This window comes from Euleptes europaea, chromosome 14 (genome assembly GCF_029931775.1).
Source record: "Euleptes europaea isolate rEulEur1 chromosome 14, rEulEur1.hap1, whole genome shotgun sequence".
NCBI classification, from domain to species: Eukaryota; Metazoa; Chordata; class Lepidosauria; order Squamata; family Sphaerodactylidae; genus Euleptes; species Euleptes europaea.
In genome coordinates, this window is record NC_079325.1 from 61,620,693 (window position 1) to 61,644,146 (window position 23,454).

At 42.1% G+C, this 23,454-nt stretch overlaps 1 protein-coding gene across 2 annotated transcripts in view; it reads left to right on the forward strand.

Moving 5' to 3' along the window:
• UBAC1 (UBA domain containing 1) overlaps positions 1-23,454 on the forward strand; it is a 90,890-nt gene that overhangs the window by 18,139 nt on the left and 49,297 nt on the right. For both annotated transcript variants that reach the window (XM_056860499.1, XM_056860500.1), the window contains one exon: positions 11,407-11,509. In XM_056860499.1, the coding sequence (XP_056716477.1) occupies positions 11,407-11,509 (103 nt within the window). The remainder of the gene's footprint in view (positions 1-11,406; positions 11,510-23,454) is intronic.

Sequence of the window (23,454 nt, forward strand, 5' to 3'; positions counted from 1 at the left end):
AAAACCATTGGGATAACATTTCACTCTCGCTGGACACTCTCTCTGGTGTAGTGGTTAAGAGTGGTGGTTTGGAGCGGTGGACTCTGATCTGGAGAACCGGGTTTGATTCCCCACTCCTACACAAGAAGCCAGCTGGGTGACCTTGGGCCAGTCACATTCTCTCAGTCCCACCTACCTCACCGGGTGTTTGTTGTGGGGAGGGAAAGGTAAGGTGATTATAAGCCGGTTTGAGTCTCTCTTAAGTGGTAGAGAAAGTCAGCATATAAAAACCAATTCTTTTTTTTTAATTTTTTAATTGTTTTTATAATAAAACATAAACACAAAAAAAAAAGAATGCATATAAAAAGAAAAAAGAAATACATGTTCAGCGCACTACATATCCATTATTACAATATACAAATCACTGAATCCCATCGTGCCCTGAATCCAAATCCCGCCCCCCCACCACAGTGCCCTTCACCATTGGACTTCCGATGGAGTGTTATGACATTACAAAATAATATCTATAATTATATCATATTTAAAATCATATTGTACTATAATTCGTTAACTATATTTTTAAAATCAGTTTTTGCCACCTTATCCCAATATGCGGTAGCTTTTAACCATGTTGATTTAAATTCCTCCATATCTTTACAATGTAAAGAAGCAGTAATTTTAGCCATCCGCATATATAACCATAATTTTTCTCTCCACTCTTTAATTGAAGGTTTATTTGTTTGCTTCCATTTTTTTGCTATTACAATTCTTGCTGCTGCAAAACTATATTGACATATGACTCTATCACCTTTATCTAAATCTTTTTTTGAAATACCCAATAGGCAAAAGGCGGGGTCTCTCTTAATTATTGATTTAATCAAATTATTAGTTTCATTCAGAACTAATCTCCAAAATCTCTTTATTTTTTTACAAAACCACCAAACATGCATAAATGTACCTATTTCCATACCACATTTCCAACATAAAGCTTCATCTTCTTTCTTCATTTTACTTAACAATACTGGGGTTATATGCCATCTATAAAACATTTTATATAAATTCTCTCTTATTTCATTTAATTCCTTTTTCCATAAATTTTCCCATATTTCCAAATCTATATTATAACCTAAATCTCTCATCCATTTCAACATCACCGGTTTAATCCTTTCTTGTTCTAAGTTTATTTCTATAAGTAATTTATATACCCTCCCTATCAATCCTTTATTACCCTTTGATAATATAATCTCAAATTTTGATTTAATTTGATTAAACCCCAACTTCTTATCTTTATTAAAAACTTCTCTTAATTTATAATACATAAACCAATCTTTAATCTGAAGTTCTTCTTTTGATTTCAGTACCCATATACCCTCTTTGTATTCTATCAGTTCTCTATAATTATTACCATCCAAGTTTAAATGTATACCCCTTCTCAAAAATGCTTCTACAGGATTGATCCAGCCGGGAGTTTTACTTTCAAAAACATCCTTATATTTCTCCCATACTTTTAATAAATTTTTCCTAATAATGTGAGAATTAAATTCTTTATTTACTTTCTCCTTTTCGTACCACAAGTAAGCATGCCACCCAAATCTCAATTTGAATCCTTCTAATTCTAATAGTTTCGGGTTCTCTAAGAGAATCCAATGTTTGATCCAGGTGAAACATGCTGCTATTTAATACATTTTTAAATCTGGTAAACAAATCCTCCCGTATCCTTCAATTCAATTAAATTATTATATGCAATCCTGTGTCTTTCTTTACCCCAGAGAAATCTCATAATATCTTTTTTCCAAACATCAAATATCTGTACACCCTTAACTATTGGGAGATTTTGAAACAAGAAGAGCATTTTAGGTAATATCATCATTTTAACTACCGAAATTCTTCCCCACAATGATAATGGTAGTTTTCCCCAACTTGTCAAATCCTTTTTTATCTGTTGCCATTGATTCACATAGTTATCTTGAAATAAATTAAGATTATTATTTGATATCCATATGCCTAAATATTTAATTTTATTTTCAATAATAAACCCCGTCCTTTTTGTTAATATTTGTTGTTGTGAAAGAGTCATATTCTTAGTTAATATCTTGGTTTTAGCTTTATTAATTTTAAAACCTGAAAGCTTTCCATAAACCTCCAACATTTTGTTCCATCTGTCAATTTGTTCAATCGGATCAATCAAAAAACAAACTAAATCATCCGCATATGCTTTACATTTATAATGATTTTTACCTATTTGTACACCAACTACATCATCATTTGTTCTGAAATTATGCAGTAAAAATTCTAATACTAAAATAAACAATAAAGGGGAAAGAGGACATCCCTGTCTCGTTCCCCTTTGTATTTCAATATTTGGTGATAATGACCCATTTATAATCAGATTGGCAGTTTGTTGTGTATATATTCCTTCTATAGCTGTTTTAAAATTCATACCAAAATCCATGAAATCTAATATCTTAAACATAAACTGCCAATTAACATTGTCAAAAGCTTTTTCAGCATCTAAAAATATCAACGCTATTGGTGTTGTTTCTTGTTCTGCATATTCTAAAAGATCAATTACCACCCTCACATTCTGACTCATCAACCTTCCAGGTAAAAAACCAGCTTGGTCTTCATGTATTACTTGTTTTAATACTTTTTTAAATCTATTAGCTAATATTGCTACAAATAATTTATAATCAGCATTTAACAATGAGATTGGCCTAAAATTTTTAACTTCCAGTAAATCAGAATTTACCTTTGGTATTAATGTTATATTTGCTTGTTTCCAAGTTTGAGGAATAATACCTTCTTTCAGTGCTAGGTTCATCTCTTCCAATAAATAAGAAATTAACTGATCTTTAAATGTTTTATAATAAAATGCATTAAATCCATCTGGGCCGGGAGATTTATTTAATTTACTTTTTTTATTACTTCTTCTAACTCCTCTTTAGATATTATAGAGTCCAGAAAATCTTTATTTTCCTGTGTTATTTTTCCCCAATCCCCTTTGTTAAAATACTTATCCATTTCTACCTCTGAAACTACATTTTTTTATACAAATTTGTATAAAATTCTACAAATGTTTCTAATATCTCCTCTTTTTTTCTTATAATCTTGCCCTTCTTTTTAATTTGAGTTATTGGTATTTTTTTCTCTTTCTGTTTAAGTTGCCAAGCTAACATTTTACCCGGCTTATTTGCATATTCAAAAAATCTTTGTTTATTATACATAAGTTTACTTTCAATTTCTTCAGCTATTAAGAATTCATATTGTTGTTGCCAATTTCTAATCTTAACCTGCTGTTCCTGCTTAGCTACTTTATCTTGCAATCTACTTAAATATCTTTCACCTTGTCTTATTTCCTCTAATATATGTTTTCTCTTTTTCTCCCTATCCCTATACCACCTTGTGTTTTGTTGGATTAACAATCCTCTAATTACTGCCTTACCAGCATCCCAAACTATATCTTCCCGGGTACCCTTATCTGTATTTTCTTTAAAATAATTCTGTATATCCATCTTCAATTTGGTAACTATTTTAATATTTTTTAAGAGGAAATCATTAATTCTCCAGGGTTTATATCTTATATCTCCCATTTGAATTTTAACTGAAACCGCATTATGATCAGATAGAACCCTAGGTAAAATCTCTGAATCTTCTGAATTCTCTATTAAACCCTTTGATAGCCATAGCATATCTATCCTGGAGTATGTAAGGTGTCTCTGAGAAAAAAAAGTATATCCTTTCTTATTGCCATGTGCCAATCTCCAGACATCAAACATATTCCATTGATCAATAAGAGCATCAAAAACCCCTGGTAATTTTCCTTCATTAGTTGCTTTCTTCTTTTTCCCAGATCTGTCTATCTTAGGTACTTTCACACCATTAAAATCCCCCATCCATATCATTTTTTCTGTGGCATATTCGGCTAGTAATATTGCTAATTTATCATCAAAAACTTTTTGATTCATATTAGGCGCATATATTCCCACAAGCATTATCTTCTGAAAGCCACATGTTATTTCAACTAACAAAACTCTTCCCTCCATATCTTGGAAGATAACTTTTGGTTCTAATGAAATAGGTATATACATAGCTATTCCATTAGTTTTTCTACCATCATTACATGCCGTAAAAAGTGTACCCAACCTAGAATGTTCCAATCTAAATATGTCCTTTGGGAGTATATGAGTTTCCTGTAAGCAAATAATATTAGCATTACTTTTATGTAGCTGATGAAATATTTTCCTCCTTTTGTTAGGAGAGTTCAGACCGTTGATGTTCCAAGATAATACCTGTAACATATCAAAAATCAGTTAGATCCCATACTTTTCCATACACAACTTAAACAACCATATATCTTGTTGCCCCCCTTCCCTCCAGTCTTTAGTCTTCAGCTTCATCAATTGGAGAGTTCTCTGGAGAATCTGCTGGCAAATCTCCCCCTCCAGATGCCTCTGATGCCTTTTCTTCTTCCGTGGATTCTCTGATTGGAACTTGCTTAGTTGATTTAGTAGGTTTCACCAGTTCTGCATCATATCTTCTTAAGAATTGCTCAGCCTTATCCACTTCTGTATACTTAAACCTTTTTGTTTTAAAAGTGAAGGAGATGCCTTGAGGATATTCCCATCTATATTGGATTCCATTGAGCCTTAAACATTGAACAATCTCCATGAAGTCTTTCCTTTTCCTCAGCAATCTTGTCGGTATTTCCTTCATCAATCTCAAAGGTTCATCTTCAACTTTTAGAGGTGTCTTGTAATGAGTGTTGAGTATCAAATCCCGATGACTCCTCGAGAATAATTGAAGCAGGCAATCCCTAGGTACTTTGTTTCTGGTTGCATAAGCAGAATTCATTCTATAGGCTGTCACAATCATTCCTGTAGTAACTTCTTCAGATTCTTGTAGAAAGTCTGCCAAAAGAACTGCCAAATATCCACGTAGATCCCGATTTTCAACTTTTTCTTTCAGTCCACGTATACGAAGAGAAGATTCCTTTATCTTAAGCTCTATCATCGCTATCTGGTCTTGTTGCTTCTCATCTCTGTCAGATGAGGATGCAATTGCCATCTCGAGGGTGTCCACCTTCTTCTTAGTTTCTTTAATTTCCTGTGTATTTTTCTTTAACTTGGTTTCAACCCTATCTTGCCTAATAGTCAGAGATGAGATTGTATCTTGCAAAGTAGCTATTGCAGCAGAATTTTGGGATGTGGTAACTGTATTCTGGGATAACTCCTGCTTCATTTCAGTAACATCTTGATGAGTCTTAGTTAAAAGTTCAAATACAGCAGACAATGTTACTTCAGGCTTTGCTTTTGGAGTCATCTTAGCTGTAACAGATGTTTGTGCACCTGGAGAGGTTGTCTGTTTAATTGCAATTTGAGTCACAGAGGGCCTTCTCTGAGGAAGTGGTACCACTAGCTTTGTATCCTTCAGAATATCCTTGGTATGTTTCTCTTTTTCTCCCATTTGTAAACTGTACAAGCTGAAGACAAAACAACTGACAATTGTAATCCAAAAAGGGAGAGTGGGGGGGGGGGGCAAAAGGTTTCTCTTATTTCATTATATAAAAATTATTTCAGATGAGAGAATCAGTTTAGAGAAAACAATCACTATGACATCTCATATAGTTTCATTCCATATCACTTGATTATTCTCCAACTTCTTTCTCTTACTTCCAAGTTCCTGCTTTGGTAAAGTTTTTAAACTTCCAAGACCACGGTTACACAGCCCGGATAACCTACAAGAACCAATGAACTCTGACCGTGAAAGCCTTCGACAATATTTTTAAACTGCGTCACTCAACTGGCAAAAAGCCCAAAGTCCAAAACACAGAGCGTAACAGAATTATAGATAGTACTGAGTTAAGTCCTTTAAGAGCAATTTTGCCTCACACCCCAAGTTTGAGTTTTTAAAAGTAAAAAAAAAAAAAGCCTTTTTTCCAAAATATAAAAGAAAATCGGATCCCACCTCGCTTTCTTCTGCTGTTCCTTTAAGATGGCGCCGGCAATTCAGCGGAGCCCCATCAGAGTGACCGCCGCCGTTTTCTTGGCTGCTATCGCTCAGATGACAGGGCCGCCACCGGCCCCTGTTTCTGCATCCCCTCTTGCTCCGAGGGGTGCCGCTTGCTGGATTTCACGGGGCTGATTGATCTCCCCACGGCAGCGAGGCAGCAGGAGCGCGACTCCGCGCTTGTAGCGGGGGAGGGTCATCCGACCCGGAAGTCCCAAAACCAATTCTTCTTCCTCCTCCTCCTCCTCTTCTTCCTCCTTCTCCTCTTTCAACATAAACTATATTATGATGATTGTTTATATGGAGCTTACTTTTCTGAATTTACATTTTAATAATTTTAATTAATAGTTGTCAAATGATGGTTGGTGTGAGCACTAGTCCCGTGATAATCCCATAAACAAATATCCACAGACGAGTAGACAAACTACAGACGAGTAGTCCAAAAGAGAGTTGATTTATTGGAAGATCTACAGGCTAACAGCAGCTAAGAGTCAAGTGGACACTAACGGAAACTAAAAGCATGGCACAGGGCCTATATCAGGAGGCATAGAACAATTCAGGATGCCATGGTAACCCCCTCCCACTGAGGTATGATTGCCACAGAATCCTGAGTCAAAACAAATACTTGGCAGTAGGGCCAACCTTGGCCAGCACCTGGTGATAACACACATCCTCTGTCAGACCATGCCTGGCTGTTTCTGTACACTGCCCAGGCTGGGCCTGACATTCTGCCCCCCCAAAGACCCCCCTTTCAGTTTCTGGGAGCTGGTTTGTGTGGGTAGGCATCATGGAATTCACGGACCAGGCGAGGGGAAGAAACATCACGCGAGCGTACCCACTCGTCCTGAGCAGGATCGAAGTGTTTCCAACGAACAAGATACTGGAGGGATCCGTGATGGACACGAGAGTCCAAGATTTTAGCAACTGCAAAATGCTCTCCCACACACACACACCAGCACAGGCACCTCAGGCGGTGGTTCGGGATGCCATTCCGGGGAGGGAATATGCGGCTTCAATAAACTGACATGAAATACGGGGTGGATTCGCCTTAGTGCTTTTGGGAGTGAGAGTTCTACAGTGACTGGGTTGATGATACGACGGGCGGATTGACTGTAGGTTCTTGGTGGACAGATAAACTGTATCTCCCACCCCGTACTCCTTACCTGGTGACCAGTGTTTGTCTGCTTGAGCTTTATATTTGCGTTTGGCTCGATCCAGATTTTTTATCAACCACGGCCAGGTCGTTTGAATTGTGTGTACCCAGGCAGCCACATCTGCACCTCCCTCCTCCCCAGACATGTCAATATGGCCAATAGGGCCGAAGTCGTGTCCATACACAGCTTGAAAAGGGCTAAACCCTGTGGACTGGTGCACAGCATTATTGTAAGCATACTCAGCAAAGGGTAACAGTTCAACCCAATCATCTTGGTGGTAATTGTCACAACAGCGCAAGTAGCATTCCAATACCGCATTCACCCATTCTGTTTGGCCATCCGTTTGGGGATGGAAGGCGGTTGACAGTCCTTGTTCCACCCCAACCAATTTTAGTTAAGTTCTTCAAAATTTAGTCACATAACTACTTCCGCAGTCACTGACCACCTTGCGCGGGTATCCGTGCAATCAGAAGATGTGCGTCACAAAGAGGCGGGCCAGTTTTGGGGCAGAAGGGATACCTGCGCAAGGTACAAGGTGCACCTGTTTCGAGAACAGGTCCGTGACTACCCAAAGAATAGTCTTTCCCTCACTGAGGGGCAGATCAGTCATAAAATCCATTGCAATCACTTCCCAGGGTCTGGTGGGGGTTTCTAAAGGTTGCAACAGTCCAGGCGGCTTGCCCTGGGGTCTCTTGGCCGCAGCACATACTGGGCAACTGCGGATGAACGTTTCCACGTCAGTTCGCATGCCCACCCACCAAAATTGTCTCCTCAGTAGATGTAAAGTCTTAAGAAAACCAAAGTGCCCCGCGGTTTTGGCCCCATGAACCAGATGCAGTACTTCTCTCCATAGAACCTTAGGTATATGCTATTTAGTTTCTTTATACCAGTAACCCCCGCGTTCAATCAGAGACATGGGGAGGGTTTTCGCAGAGTTCGGCTTGGCAACCACAACGAAGAGATTCTTTGAAAGAATCAGTTAGCCCTTCCATGTCCGGCATTGTGGGCACCACGCCAGGAGGTTTCGCTGCAGGAGTAGGTGCCGATGCCATTAGGGGGGTTTGGGCGGTTGGTTCACCTAGGCTGACACTTCGGGATCGCACAAGGGGTGGAACCAGAGCCGGTGAAGGAGGTGTGGTCGGGCCGACTGACGTGGTCGGGCTTTGGGCTTCCCCCCCCTGCGAAGGCTGCGTTGGGAGCCGGGTCTGCGACTGGGTTTGCACCGCCAAAGTGGGCAGCAAACCCCTCTGAGCAGGAGTGAAGAGGGACTCTGTGGGGCGTTCAATCTTGGTAGAGTATTGGGGCAGTCTAGATAAAGCATCAGCCAACAAGTTTTGCTTCCCTGGCACATATTTTAATACAAAGCGAAACGGCAAAAAAGTCCGCCCATTGCACCTGTTTCGTGGACAGTTTGTGAGCCCCCGTCAATTCTTCCAGGTTTCGGTGATCGCTCCACACTTCAAAAGGGACTTTGGAACCCTCTAAAAATTATCTCCATACCGTGAGGGCCTGTTTAACTGCGCATGCCTGTTTTTCCCAAATCGGCCAATTGAGCTGAGATTGCGTGAACTTCTTTGAAAAGTAAGCGCACGGATGGAGTTGACCGTCTTTCCCTCGCTGAAGCCATGCACCCCCCATTGCAACATCAGAAGCATCCACTTGGACTATAAACATTTGGTCCGAATCAGGGTGTTTTAATACCGGTTCGGAGGTGAACAGTCGTTTGAGACTGTCAAATGCAGTTTGGCACTGGGGCGTCCAATTCACCTTAGCCGAGGGCAGAGTGGCTGCGCTTCCCTTTCCCTTAGTCTTAAGGAGGTCTGTGATGGGCAGTGCAATTTGAGCAAAGTTTGGGAGGAACCCCCTGTAGAAATTTGCTAATCCAAGAAGTCTTTGAACCTGTTTATGGGTTGAGGGTGGTTCCCAATTGGTTACCGCTTGTACCTTCTCCAGGTCCATTGTGAGTCCTTGGTGTGAAATAATATAGCCCAGAAAAGTCAACTGTTTTTGGTGAAATTCACACTTGGACACCTTAGCATAGAGTTGATTGTTTCTGAGACGTTGTAACGCTTCTCTAACCAGGGCAACGTGTTCATCCATGGTTTTAGAGTAAATAAGAATGTCATCTAAATAAACCACCATTCCTTTATATAACAAGTCATGCAATATCTCATTAATGAGTTGCATGAGGACCCCTGGAGCCCCCTCAGTGCAAAAGGCATCACCAAAAATTCAAACCTACCAAAGCAACTAGAAAAGGCTATTAGGGGCTCGTCCCCTTCTCGAATTCTGATTCTGTAATAGGCTTCAACCAAGTCTAACTTGGTAAAAATGCGTCCCTCCTTTAACTGCCCCAAAATTGGAAACATAGGCAATTTATTGGATGACAAAAGCTTTGAAGTTACCACTCAAGTAGCCGAGTTCCTGGCCAAGGTCCTAAAGGAGGGAGAAAGAAGGAGGGGAACCCTCATTTAATTGTTTATTATAAAATTTACTGATGAACTGTGTATTCATTCTTTTTTAGATTTATATCTAGCTGCTTTACCTGTTTGTTTTGTTACTGTAAATGCCAATAAAGGTTCTGTGTTCTGTTTTCAACTGCCCCAAAAGATCTGAGATCAGAGGAATGGGGTAGGCATTGGTTTGGGTGACCACATTGAGTTTCCGAAAGTCAATGTACAACCGCAAGTCACTGGTCTTTTTGCGCACGAAAAAAGTGGGGGCCGAATACGGGTCGGTAGAGGGTCGGATAAAACCTCGAGCCAGGTTTTTGTCTAAGAAATCACGAAGCACTGTTCTTTCAGAAGTGCTCATGGGATAAATCTTGCTTTTTGGCAGTTTCCCCTCCCCCACCACCTCAATAGCACAGTCTGATCTGCGATGGGGGGGTAGTACGTCGCACTCTTGCACATTAAAGACATCTGCAAAGTCCTGATATTCGGCAGGTAGTTGGGATAACTCCGGGGCATCTGAAGCCAAGGCAGGGGTTGTTGGGAGCACGGTTTTAACAGCTACTTCATACCGATGTCGCAACCTAGACTAGAAAATGCCAAAAATCTCGGCCCCCCAGTCGATGGAAGGGCTGTGTCCCCTCAGCCAATTTATTCCCAACACCACAGTATGTTGGGGGCTATAGTGAAGTCGATTTGCTCCCAATGATGGCCTATGCCCATCGCCACACCCCAAGTACAACGGTCAACTGGCCACCTTTAAAGTTACTGCCATCCCTCTGGGCGAACTGAACAGGGGTCGGCAGCGGTACTGATTTTACTTTGAGTGCCTTGAAAGTGGCTTCATTGATCAAAGAGCACGCACATCCCAAGTCTATGAGGGCTTTAACTTGTAACTGGGGTCCCTTTCTATAATGTTGTAAGACTACGTCCACATATACCGTCTCTCCCACTTCACTCACCATTACAGGAGCCTTGGGTTTGGCAGAAATGTCTGCGGGGCCGCTCCACTCACCGCAGACCCAGTCCGTTTTTTGAAAGATCCAGGGGAGACTCTAGGTTCAAAGCAGACTCCCAGTGGCGGTCCTCATCCGACGATGCAGAACCATCCCCTGTTGGGGTAATTGTAATCCGGGACCCCGATGGGTCAATTGTAATCCGGGACCCCGACGGGTCCGCTGGCGAGACCTCGTGTGCCGGCTCCTCGATATGGAGGACTGGGGGCGCTTTACGCCCCGGTGCGGCACTGCGATCCATCGCAGCGCTTCTCCTCCGAACACTTCCTCTTCCACGAGGTATCCCCTCCAGGCGGGGAGTGGAAGCTGGTTGTCCCGACCGAAATGGGCAGTCTGCTGTGCACCAGTCCGCTTATGTATTTGTAAAGTATAAATTCTGTTGGTTACAGCAAGGTTATTTTTTCCCAATCTGTTCATCTCACTTTGTAAAAATGTATGATGCTGTTGAGAGGCCAAACAGTATTTCTCTGTCCTGAAAATCTGTCCTTGGTTTAATTGTAGCAACACACCAATCACTAAGTCATAGTACATCTTGGCATATATCAAAGTTCCTTCAGGCTTATTTGGGGTAGAGTCATAAGCCTAGTGGTACTGGTACTGAGCTCTTTTCTGTGCCTACACTCTTCCAGGGGTTGGTGTAGATCGTAGAGCATGAGATACATTGGTCTTAGTTGACTTCAATCAATCTATCAATCAATACTTTTATTGGCATAATCGTATCGCTTCTCGGCCTTTTGGCTAAGATCAAGTGTAGTGGAGTTGACTTGTTAGAAAGTGTGTTAACTGTTTCCTTTTTTGCAGTTCCAGACAGAGCTTCGGAAGATCTTAGTCTCTCTTATAGAAGTTGCGCAGAAATTGCTAGCGTTGAACCCTGATGCAGTGGAACTGTTTAAGAAGGCAAATGGTATGAAACAATTCTTAACTGCTCTTCTGTCTGGAATGGAAGCCCTGAACTATATTTGGTGTATATTCCAAAAACATATAAACTGATATGCATGCTGCAATGTATTTGAAAGGCTAGGAATATTCCCCAGACTGTTTATCCAGGTCCACAAAGCTACCTAGTCAGCTTGTTTTACATAACTTTTGAGATCTTGGGTCTCCTTTGCGGGGCAGTGAGTCCAGAAAAGGCAAATCCTATGCTGGGGATTATTAGGAAAGAGATTGAAAATAAAACAGATAGTACTACAATGCTCCTATATAAATCAGTAGTGCAGCTTCATTTGGAATGCTGTCTTCAGTTCCGGTCACCATATCTCAAAAAGTATATTGCAGAGCTGGAAAACCTGCAGAAGGGGTCAACCAAGATGATTATAGGATTGGAGCACCTTCCGTATGATGAAAGGCTGAAGAGTCTGGGACTTTTCAGTTTAAAAGAGACAACTAAAGGAGTACATGATAGAAGTTTATAAAATTATGCAAGGGGTAGAGAGAAGTTTTTCTGTCTTTTTCAATATGCTAGAACTTGAGGGCATCCAATGAAGTTGATGGACAGTAGATTGAGGATAGACAAAGGAAATACTTCTTTACACAACAAGTGAGTAAAATGTTGAATTTGTTGCCAGAAGATGTAGTGATGGCCAAAAGCATAAGTAGCTTTAAAAGGGGAATAGACAGATCCATGGAGGGCACAGCTACTAGCCATGGTGAGTGAACTTCCACATTCAGAAGCAGTAAACTGCTGAATACCAGTGCCAGGAGGCACATCCTCTATGGCCTGTCATTGGCCCTCTGGTGTTACTGATTGACTACTGTGTGAGATAGGATGCTGGACTAGATGTACCCTCACTGGTTTGATCCAGCAGGGCTCTTGGCATGTTCAGTATTCTTATACATTTACTGCCTTCAGATTACTGTGAAACAATCCACCACTTGATTCTCACCAACAGGGAAGAACATGTTGATGAGGTGAAAGTAGTGGGCACCCTGAGTAATAGTGACCATGTAATTTTGGAATTTAAGACCTTGGGGAAGTGAAAAGCTGTACGTAGTCAGACATATAGGTAGGATTTTAGAAAAGCTAATTTTAACAAAGTTATGCTGGGTAGAATCCCATTGTTAGAAATATGTAAGGAGAAGGGAGTTCAAGAGGGGTGAGAGTTTCTTAAAAGCATGATATTGAAGGCATAATCACAAACTTCCAATGAGAAGGAAAAATGGTAGGAGCCTAAAGAAGCCAGGGCTACTCCATAAACTGCTTTCTATAAATATTTGAGAAATAAAAATTTATTATCAGAGATGCGAATGGGGTTATGGATCTATGAACAAATCAACTCAATTCAAAGGGAACAAGTTACCAAAGATAGTATTTCAATTTTTGAAAGACTGGGGTGTAACTGATGTGTGACGATTTAAACATCCAAAAGAGAGAGACTACACCTTTTTATCTAATAGACATAGTTCCTATTCGAGAATTGATTTAGGACTGATTTCTAATACTTACTTAATCATCTGGAAGAGGCGAATATCCTACTAGCGACTTTTGCAGACCATAATCCATTACTACTGAAGTTCCGAGGGGAAAGGAAAGGTCTCAGAAGATGGCGTATGAATGACAATTTACTACTTAGACAAGATATATCAAAACAATGTCAAAAAGAGATTAAAGATTTTTTAAAAAGAAATTCCATTGCAGATGTAGATGCAAAGACCGTCTGGGACACAAGTAAAGCATACATGAGAGGAAGATTGATCGCAATTGCGTCGAAATTGAAGAAAAAAGAACAACAATTGGAAAATTTACATTTACAGCTACGACAGCTAGAGGAGGAACATAAGAAATCTGGAAATAAACAAGACTTGGCAAAAATACGTGACTTGAAACACAAAATTGATGGACTCAAAGTAGAAGAAATGCAGAAGAAACTAAGATTTGTCAGACAAATATTTTGAGCAAGCCAACAAACCGGGAAAATTAATAGCTAATATGTTAAAGAAGGAATCGGAGAAAAGAAGGATACTGGCAGTTATGGAAGATGGCAAATAAAGAAGAAGATACTCAAGAAGTTTTCTCAACTTTTTATACAGAGCTATATCAAAATACCAATACAGACCAGTTAAATTTAAATTCGTATCTTTTTTTTAAGGTTTATTTTTATAATTAAGGGTATACAGAAGGGAAAAGAAGGGAAGGGTAAAAACCGTTTGATATACAAAAACAATATAGCAGATTCAATGGAAAAATAAACTTAGTCGAATATAATACCATATAACAAGCATGAATATTAATCAAGTAAAATAAAATATATCTGAATATGTAATTGTAAAAAAATATAAAAATCAATCAGATTATCTACCTATTACATAATAGAAGTATATTATACCGTTTGAAAACCCAGGAGTTACATGACGAATGGTTGGAACATAATGGATAAAGCATTGCCTATTACTCGTTCTAATGCTATTCGGTATATATCAATCATTTGATTAACTGGAAGTCATGTAAATGTAAAATGATTCCCACTTTTCGTCAAATTGTTCTGTAAGTTCGTTGTGATTGGGGTTCAGCATAAAAGTCATTTTGGCCATACTGGCGTAGTCTAGCAGTTTTTCTTTCCAGTCTTCTATTTCGGGTATTTGCATTTGCTTCCAGGTTCTTACCAGAACCACTCTGGCTGCCGTTGTAGCATACTTAAAAACATCATGAAATCTCGAAGGCAAATTTGATGGGACCATACTGAGCAGGAAATATTTAGGGTCTAGTGTTATCTTCGTTTTTGTTGTTGTCTGTAATTCTCGTTGGATCTTTTTCCAGAACGTTTGTAATTTAGAACAAGTCCACCAAACATGAAAGTAAGAACCATCCGTTTCTTGGCATTTCCAACAAGCGCCTTTATTTCCGGAGGAAGTCATCTGTGAAATCTTATTTTGGGTCATGTACCATCTGTAGAATGTTTTATACCAATTTTCTTTCACTTCCTGGCACACGGTATATTTCAGTTCAGACGTACAGAGTTTTTCCCATGATTCCATTGTAACCATTTCACCAAAGTTTTGCATCCACTTGATCATATTGATTTTCACTTGTTCTTCTTCTGTGTCATATTTCAAGAGGAGTTTGTAGATTTTTCCTAACAAGTGAATTATCGTTTTTAGTTATTGTCAATTTGAATTCAGTCAATTCTCGAAATGGGCGAGGATGTTAACAGTCTTTTTGTAGATTGGACCTCAGTTGAAGATTTTGGAATTTTTTTTGAAGTTTAGTTAAACTTTTGATTTCTCCTGTAGGGTCTACCATGTCATTGTACTTGAAATGAACAGCCGTTTTCAGTTTAACGTTATCATGATAGGCTTCGATCCGAGACATTATGGATGGTGGAGAGGGACTGACTCTTCTTTTATATCTTTTCCAAACTTTTAGTATCGCCATCTTGATATCACAGTCCTCTGATGTTTTATCCGTTTGAGTTGTTGTTGAGGAGTCCCACAAAGCTTTATGGAATCCTTGCCCAAAATCCGCTTGTTCTAAAGTGACATGTCTACTTTTAGGATGTTTAATCCATTCTGTAATCCAAGTTAAACAGGCAGCATGATAATATAGCTTAAGATTGGGTAGTGCTAATCCTCCTCTTTTCTTTTCGTCTTGCAGGACTTTAAATCTGATTCTTGGCTTTTTCGCATTCCACACAAAACGGTCTTTAATGATTTTGACTTAATGTGTTTGATTGCACTGAGAACCAATCGTATGTTATCTCTCATAAGTCTCTTTGGAATAAACCCGGTTTGATCTGGGTGCACCAACTTGCTGATATGTTTTTGAAGTCTTTTGGTGATTATAGAGACAAACGATTTATAGTCAATGTTCAGCAAAGAGATTGGTCTGTATGCCTGAGGAAGATAAAGATCGGTGCCTTCCTTTGGTATCAAAAATATATGTGCATCTTGCCAGGATGGTGGAATCTTTCCATGTTCAATTACCTCATTATACAAAGATACAAAGATAGGAGTTAGTTGTTCAAAAAGCTTGTAACATTTTGGAGTAATCCCGTCCGGATTAGCCAATCTGAGGGGCTTTTCATCTGAGGACCGTCAAGTACTAAATCAGAAGGTCACGATCCAAGAGATTGTTGATGCTATCAGGAAGTTAAAATTGGACAAAGCTCCAGGACCAGATAGACTTACAGCTAGTTACTATAGAGTGATGGAAAAGGCTCTAATACCTCAACTACAAAAAGTTTTCAATGACTTACTTTTTCTTCTCCTGGGTTGAATTCTGAAAAATTTGGCATTGCAGGTTTGCAACGAAACCCTGCAGGGCATCCCACCTAGGGTTGCCAGCCTCATGGTGGGGCCTGGCGTATCCCCAGAATTAAAACCAATCTCCAGACTGCAGAGAGAGAATACCTGAATCATGGAGGGTAAAATACCTGAATCATGGAAAGAAGCCCATATCTCATTAATCCCAAAAGATGAGAGGGACAGATGCTCCCCACGGGCATACAGATCGATCTCTTTACTAAATGTGGACTACGAATTACTGACACAAATCTTAACTGAAAGACTAAAGAAATGCCTTTCAAAGATCAAACAGGGTTTATACCAAAGCGTCAGTTGAAGACAGTGTTAGGATGATGTTGGCCACAATCAATTACATTAAGTCCAATAAGCGGAAAGCGGCTATGTTATTTCTTGACGCAGAGAAAGCATTTGATAATGTTTCTTGGAATTTTCTCATTAACGTACTAAGACAAATAGATTGTGGAGAACAGTTTCTAACTGCTGTAAAAGCTATATATACCATGCAGAAAGCGAGACTGCTTATCAGTGGGATGCTGACAACTCAGTTGAAGATAGAAAAAGGAACAAGGCAAGGCTGCCCACTTTCTTCACTACTGTTTAATTTAGCAATGGAAGTGTTGGCTAACAAAATTAGAGCTGATGCAAAAATTCAAGGAATAAAATATGAAGAACAAGAATATAAAATTCGGAGTTATGCAGATGACATGGTGTTAATTTGTCAAAATCCAAAGACTTCAATGAAAGAGATTATCCACCAAATTGATACTTTTAGTTACTATTCAGGGTACAAATTGAATGAACAAAAGACAAATCTGATTACATTTAACATCTCCACAGAGGATAAAGTTGAGATTCAAGATATGTTACAATGTACAATTCCGAACAAATCCATAAAGTACCTAGGAATAAAAATCTCTACAGGCACAGCTACTTTATTTGACCTAAATTATAAAGAATTATGGGCCACAATAGAAGAGGACCTCCAAAGATGGAATAGACTCCAGATATCTTGGGTGGGTAGAATGGCAACGATCAAAATGAATGTGCTACCGAGGCTCAACTTTCTTTTTCTGACACTACCAATCGGAATAACCTCTAAGACAATTGCTAGGTGGCAACGCATTATCAATAAATTTGTGTGGAATGGTAAGAAACCGAGAATAAGATTTGCCATATTACAAAATGATAAAAGCAGAGGAGGATTGGCTATGCCAAATTTGAAACTATATCACCCTATGGGACCCTAGTGGCAATGACAGAATGAATCTTGAGACCTGAAGACTGTAAGATCAGACTTGAGAAAGCCTGCTTGGAACAGGGGTTCCACCATTGGCTATAGCCTGACAAACCATTGTCAATCCCAAAGGATAAGAATCAGGAGAATTTGACATTTCAAATGCTAAAAATGTGGAACTCATTAAAGAGGACTCTCAGCCCATCTCCGCCCCGGTTGATGTCACCGACAGAGGCATACATGGACTTTGCAGGCAGATCTAAAAATGACTTTTTAACCTATAAAGATCTTCTTAAGAAAGATGGGAAAATTAAAACACTTCAAGAGCTGACAGAGGCAAACATTAAGATCTCATGGTTTGACTATCAACAACTCACCCATATATTAAGAACGGACTATATACAAAAAGGAAAAGAGAAAACAAACAAGTTTGAACAAATGATTATTAAATCATTGGACCATCTTCTTTCAAACATATACAAGTTGCTACTAACCATAGAAACAGCTCCTGAACAGGTGAAAATCTGTATGGTTAAGTGGATGCAAAATTTTGGTGAGATGATTCCTATGAGAACGTGGGGGGAAATGTGGAAGGAAGAAATTAAGTTTTCCAGCTCACAAGCCATCAGAGAGAAGTGGTAAAAAATGTTTTATAGATGACATCTTGCCCTGAAGGATTTACAAAAAATGTACAAGTCAAACCAAGCAAATTGTTGGAAGTGTTCTGAAACTGAAGGAGCCTATTTCTGCCAATGGTGGACATGCAAGAAAGCATAGACGTATTGGAAGATGATACACGCGGAACTACAGACAATGTTTCAAGTGAACTTCAATGTAGAAGCCAAATATTTCCTGCTTGGAATGACTCCACCCCAAATCAAACCAGTCAACAAGGAACTGTACCAATATGCAATGACAGCAGCCAGAATCTTGTTTGCAAAGTATTGGAAAGACAGGAAGACACTAGAGTTAACAGACTGGATTACAAAAATGCTTGAATATGTGTCTGTGGCAAAATTAACCAATTTGCTTCAGAGAAAGATGAATGAAATTAAGTCCTCAGGGCCAGATGAACTGCATCCACAGGAACTCATGGATGTAATTTCAGATCCTCTGTCCATTATTTTTGGGACTTTTTAGAGAACAGGCGAGGTGCCAGAAAATTAGCAGGCAAATGTTGTCCCCATCTTCAAGAAGTGGAAAAATCCAGGTAACTACTGACCTGTCAACTTGATGTCTATACCTGGAAAGCTTTTAGAACAGATCATCAATCAGTCAGTCCTTCAGCTGGCACAGGGTTCCTTAAGAACATGTCATCTCAGATTAACCTTATCTCCTTTTTTGAGAGAGTTACTGCCTTGTTAGATCAGGAAAATGGTGTGGTAAGGTATTTGATAAGGTTCTAAATGATATTCTTGTTGAAAAGTTGATAAAACGTGGTTTGGATCCTATTACTATTAGGTGGATCTGTAACTAGTTGACAGATGGCACCCAAAGAGTACCTGTTAATGGTTCCTCATCCTCTTTGAGAGGAGTGACAAGTGGAGTGCCTCAGGGATCTGTCCTGGGCCCTGTGGTTCAACATCTTTATGAATGACTTGGATGAAGGAATAGAGGGAATGCTCATAAAATTTACAGATGATACTAAATTGGGAGAGGTAGCAAATACACTAGAAGACAGAACCAAGATACAGGATGATCTTGACAGGCTGGAAAACAGCTAAAACTAATAAAATGCATTTCAACAGAGATAAATGTAAAGTTCTGCATTTAGGTAGGAAAAATCAAATGCATAATTATAGGATGTGGGAGACTTGTTTCTGCAGTAGTTCAAAAAGGAACTAGGAGTAGACCATAAACTGAGCATGAGTCAGCAGTGTGATGTGGTAGAAGAAGAAGAGTTGTTTTTTATATGCAGACTTTATCTACTACTTAAGGGAGACTCAAACTGGCTTACAATCACCTTCCTTTTCCCTCCCCACAACAGACACCCTATGAGGTAGGTGGGCCTGAGAGAGAGTGACTTGCCCAAGGTCACCTAGCTGGCTTCCTGTGTAAGAGTGGGGAATCAAACCCGGTTCTCCAAATCAGAGTGTCAGGCACCAGCCTGTTGTTCAGAGGCTTGCCAGGTGCTAGCCCCAAGGTCGCTATGTTGTTGGTACATCATCTGTATTGTTATGTCTGTGCTCCATCCTATTCTGAAAACTTGGCCCTGGGAAGAAGGGGCCTATCTGAGTTGCCGTGGCAACCAAGTGCCGTTCCAAAAGTTTGCTTTCTATTATATTTCCAGCACCCTCCGTAATTCCCCATTAGACTCGTTGCTTTTTTCCAAGTCATATTCTGCCATTCACTGTGCTTATTTCTCAATAAATCAACTTCTTATGGAACACCTGCCTAAGAGCCGTTTTGTGGGATTTAGCTGGTGAGCCCAGAGCTGACATTACAAGTCTAATCCCACTCTGCTTTTTTAAACTTTTATTTCTTTGATTTGTTTTGTGTGGAATGAGGCCTGAGCCTCTTTCCCAAGTTCTGCATTGCGGCAGCGGCTGACTTCACCCATTGCTCTGGAGGGGGGGTGACAGGCCGTCCCAGGAAGGGAGACCGGGAACAGCTACTGCCAGAGAAGTGCTCCGCCAACTCCTCCAGGAGGAGGTGAGGATACAGACCCTGCGCGCCCAAGAGGAGGCCGCGTGAAGGAGCCTCCAGCGACCCATCCTGGAGGGAGAGTCCTTGCAATGGGCCGTGGACTCGGGAGAAGCCGCAGTCATGGAGTCAGATCTACGGTGGCGCTGAAGCCTTGACAGGAGTTCCCGAACCCCGCAGTGGAAGGAGACCTGCCGGCAGCGCTGCGCAGAGAGGTTGAGGGACAGCAGGGACAGGCTGTTGGATCGGTACCGCCGCGTGGGTGAGAATGCGGCCAGAGGAAACGAGACTTTCTTGGAGGGGCCCGATCCCATACCCTTCTCCCTCATGGAGGAACGAGTGGAGACGGCAAGTCCTACTCAACCCCGTTTTCGCCAAGAGACTGAACAATCATTTGCTGAAGCGGCCTCTACCCAGGTCGCCGAGCTGGAGGCGCTTGCGGCCACGCGGGTATCTGGAGCGCAGCCCAAGGGTCCAGCAACACCAGACAGGTATGAGGGGGACTGGACATTCCCATCTTTGCCCTCATTTTATGACCTCCCGAGCAGAGCAACGACTTGCTTTTTGCGGCTGGCGAGAGCCGATCACCCCAGCAGTTTTCCACAAGACATTGGGGATTATCCAGCCGAAGAAGACCTCGGTGATTGGATTACAAATTTCCAAGGGCCTTGACCCAGACGGACCAGGGGGGCCACGGACGAAATCCAACGTCTGCAGGATCGAAACCAGGCGTTGGAGGAGCAAATGGCCCAGATGCGTGACCAAATGGACGTAATGTGGCGGGAGTTTGGCAAGTTGCAACGAGCACAGCCTCCCGCACCAGTCCCGCCACAACCTGGGCTACCAGGCCCGCCGCTGCCAGGGCAACCAGGCCTACCGGGAGCCCCGTTACCGGGATCACCGGCCGTGCTGCTGCCTGGGCAACCAGGCGCACCACCGCCAGGACAGCCTGCCCCGGGGCTACCCGGTGCGCCCGTGCCGCAACCGATACCATGTCCCTATGCTCAGCACAGAGATCTGCGAATAACTTTTGACGGTTTGGCGGAGTAGTTACCGTGTTTCTTGCAGCAAGTGGACAGTTTCATGAGAGAACAAGGGGCCACCTTTCCCACAGAGGACAGCCGGGTCAGATATGTATTGTCTCTGCTGGAGGGAACAGCGGCAGAGTGGATGATTCAACAATTCAACTTGTGGGCCCAATCCATCCTGACTTTAATTGACTTCATGCGGGCGTTGCGGAGGCGCTTTGAGGATCCTTTCCGGGGTGAAAAGGCTAAAGCGACCATTCTCCAACTACACCAAGGCACCAAATCTGTAAGGGAGTTTGCTAGTGAATTCCAACGATTCGCTATCAGAATTGCTGACTGGAGCGAGGCCACATTGATACAATGCTTCCAGGAAGCACTGAATCCCGAAATTTTTACTGGGGTTGGGTAAACTCAATTGTTTTGGCTGCCCAGTCTATAGTAAGGCTGCGTCCACACAGCCAGTTCGCCCCCAAAACTACTGCATAACGAATGCCGGGTACTATAGTGAAGTGTATTTGTTCCCAATGGTGCCCTATGCAAGGAGACCCACCTACCCATGAAGGGTGGATATGGCTTGCGGAGGAAGTAGAAAGTTGTCGGCAACTCCTTGCCCTTTCCAAATGCAGGGCTAAGGAAACAGCCCCACGAGCCCCCGCTCCATCTCCCCAGAGGCCGGCTCCTGATAGCGCACCAAATGATTCCAGAGTGGAGCCTGCCTTGAGTGCGGGGACCACGGCCACTTTGCGGCAGCTTGCCCAGTACGACTGGAATGGCCAGTCTCGAGTCCCTGCCCTGGGAGTACAACTCGGGCGGGTGGAGGCCACCGCCGGAGGAGCGCGGCTACCGGACGCGCCACCACCGCCGGGCACAAGGCCCCTCCTGCTCTTACTCTGAATGCAGAGATTTCCAGGGATCCCACCGCCCAACTGTATGACCCCACCGGGTCGCGGATTACAAATGCACTTTTGCTTACCCCATTGGGGGTTCGGATTACAAATACCGCCGTCACGTTTGAAGACAGCGCTGACGCGTCGGAGGAGGAGGCGACCTGGGAAACGCCAGCATTGAACCTGGTCCCCGCTCTTGAGCAGCCAAAAAACGGACTGGGTCTGTGGTAGAGGGAGTGCCACCGCAGACCCCTGCACCTGTGCAACCCAAAGCTCTGCTGATGGTGAGAGACGTAGAGGACAGTTTTTCTGGATGTGGTTTTACAACATTACAAGCCCCCCCCCCAAATTTCTGTCAAAGCACTAGTAGACTCTGGTTGTGGCTGTACCCTGATTAATGAAGAGACGTTCAAAGCCCTAAATGTAAAAGCGGTCTGCCTACCCCAACCCGTCCAATTCGCTCAGATGGATGGCAGTGACATACGGGGGGGCAGTAGACATACAGGGGGGGCAGGGTAGCCATGGGAATAGGGCACCATTGGGAACAAATACACTTCACTATAGTACCCGGCATTCGTTATGCAGTAGTTTGGGGGGCGAACTGGCGCAGCCTTACCATAGACTGGGCAGCCAAAACAATTGAGTTTACCCAACCCCAATGTGACCGTCATCGACGAGAGGTAGCAGTTCCAATACCCGCCCTAGCGGCTGAGCCAAATGTGCCTCTTGACCCCTCTCACTTGCCATCCAAATATGAGGACTTTGCTGATGTTTTTGATGTCAAGGAGTGCAATGTGTTACACACACACACACCAACAGTCGGATTGCACCATTGAAGTGGTGGGGGAGGGCAATTTACCCAAGAGTAAAATTTATCCCATGAGCCCCAAAGAGAAATCTGTGCTCAGAGACTTTCTGGACAAAAACTTAGCTCAAGGTTTCATCCGTCCCTCCACCGCACTGAATTGCGCCCGGCCTTTTTCGTGCGCAAAAAGACAGGAGACCTGCACTTATGCATTGACTTTCGCAAACTCAATGCAGTCACCCAAACCAACGCTTACCCCATTCCCCTGATTCCCGATTTATTGAGTCAACTAAGGGGGACGCATCTTTACCAAATTGGACTTGGTCGAAGCGTATTACCGTGTTAGAATTCGGGAGGGGGATGAGCCATTGACTGTCTTTTCTAGCTGCTTTGGAATGTTTGAGTACCTAGTAATGCCGTTTGGGTTGAAAGGCGCCCCAGGGGTCTTAATGCAATTGATGAATGAGATCCTGCATGACCTGTTGTTTAAAGGAGTGGTGGTTTACTTGGCTGATATTCTGATTTACTCCAATACTTACGAAGAACATGTTGCCATGATCCCAGAAGTGCTGCGGCGCCTCAGAGAGAACCAACTCTACGCTAAGGTCTCCAAGTTAGAGTTCCACCGAGACCAATTGACTTTTCTGGGTTACATAATCTCGCACCAGGGACTGGCTATGGACCCGAAAAGGTGTGAGCAGTGGTAGACTGGGAGCCGCCCTCAACTAGGAAGCAAGTCCAACAATTTCTCAGGTTCGCAAATTTTTACAGAGGGTTCCTCCCCAACTTCGCCCAAGTTGCATTGCCCATCACCGACCTCCTTAAAACCAAGGGGAAAGGGAGCGCAGCAACTCAGCTGTCCGCTCGTGTGGAGTGGACGGTGGAATGTCAAAGGGCTTTTGAGACTCTCAAACAGTTGTTTACCACTGAGCCTGTGCTGAAGCATCCAGACTGTCAACGGCCTTTCATTGTTCAAGTAGACACTTCAGAAGTGGCCATGGGAGGAGCCTTGTT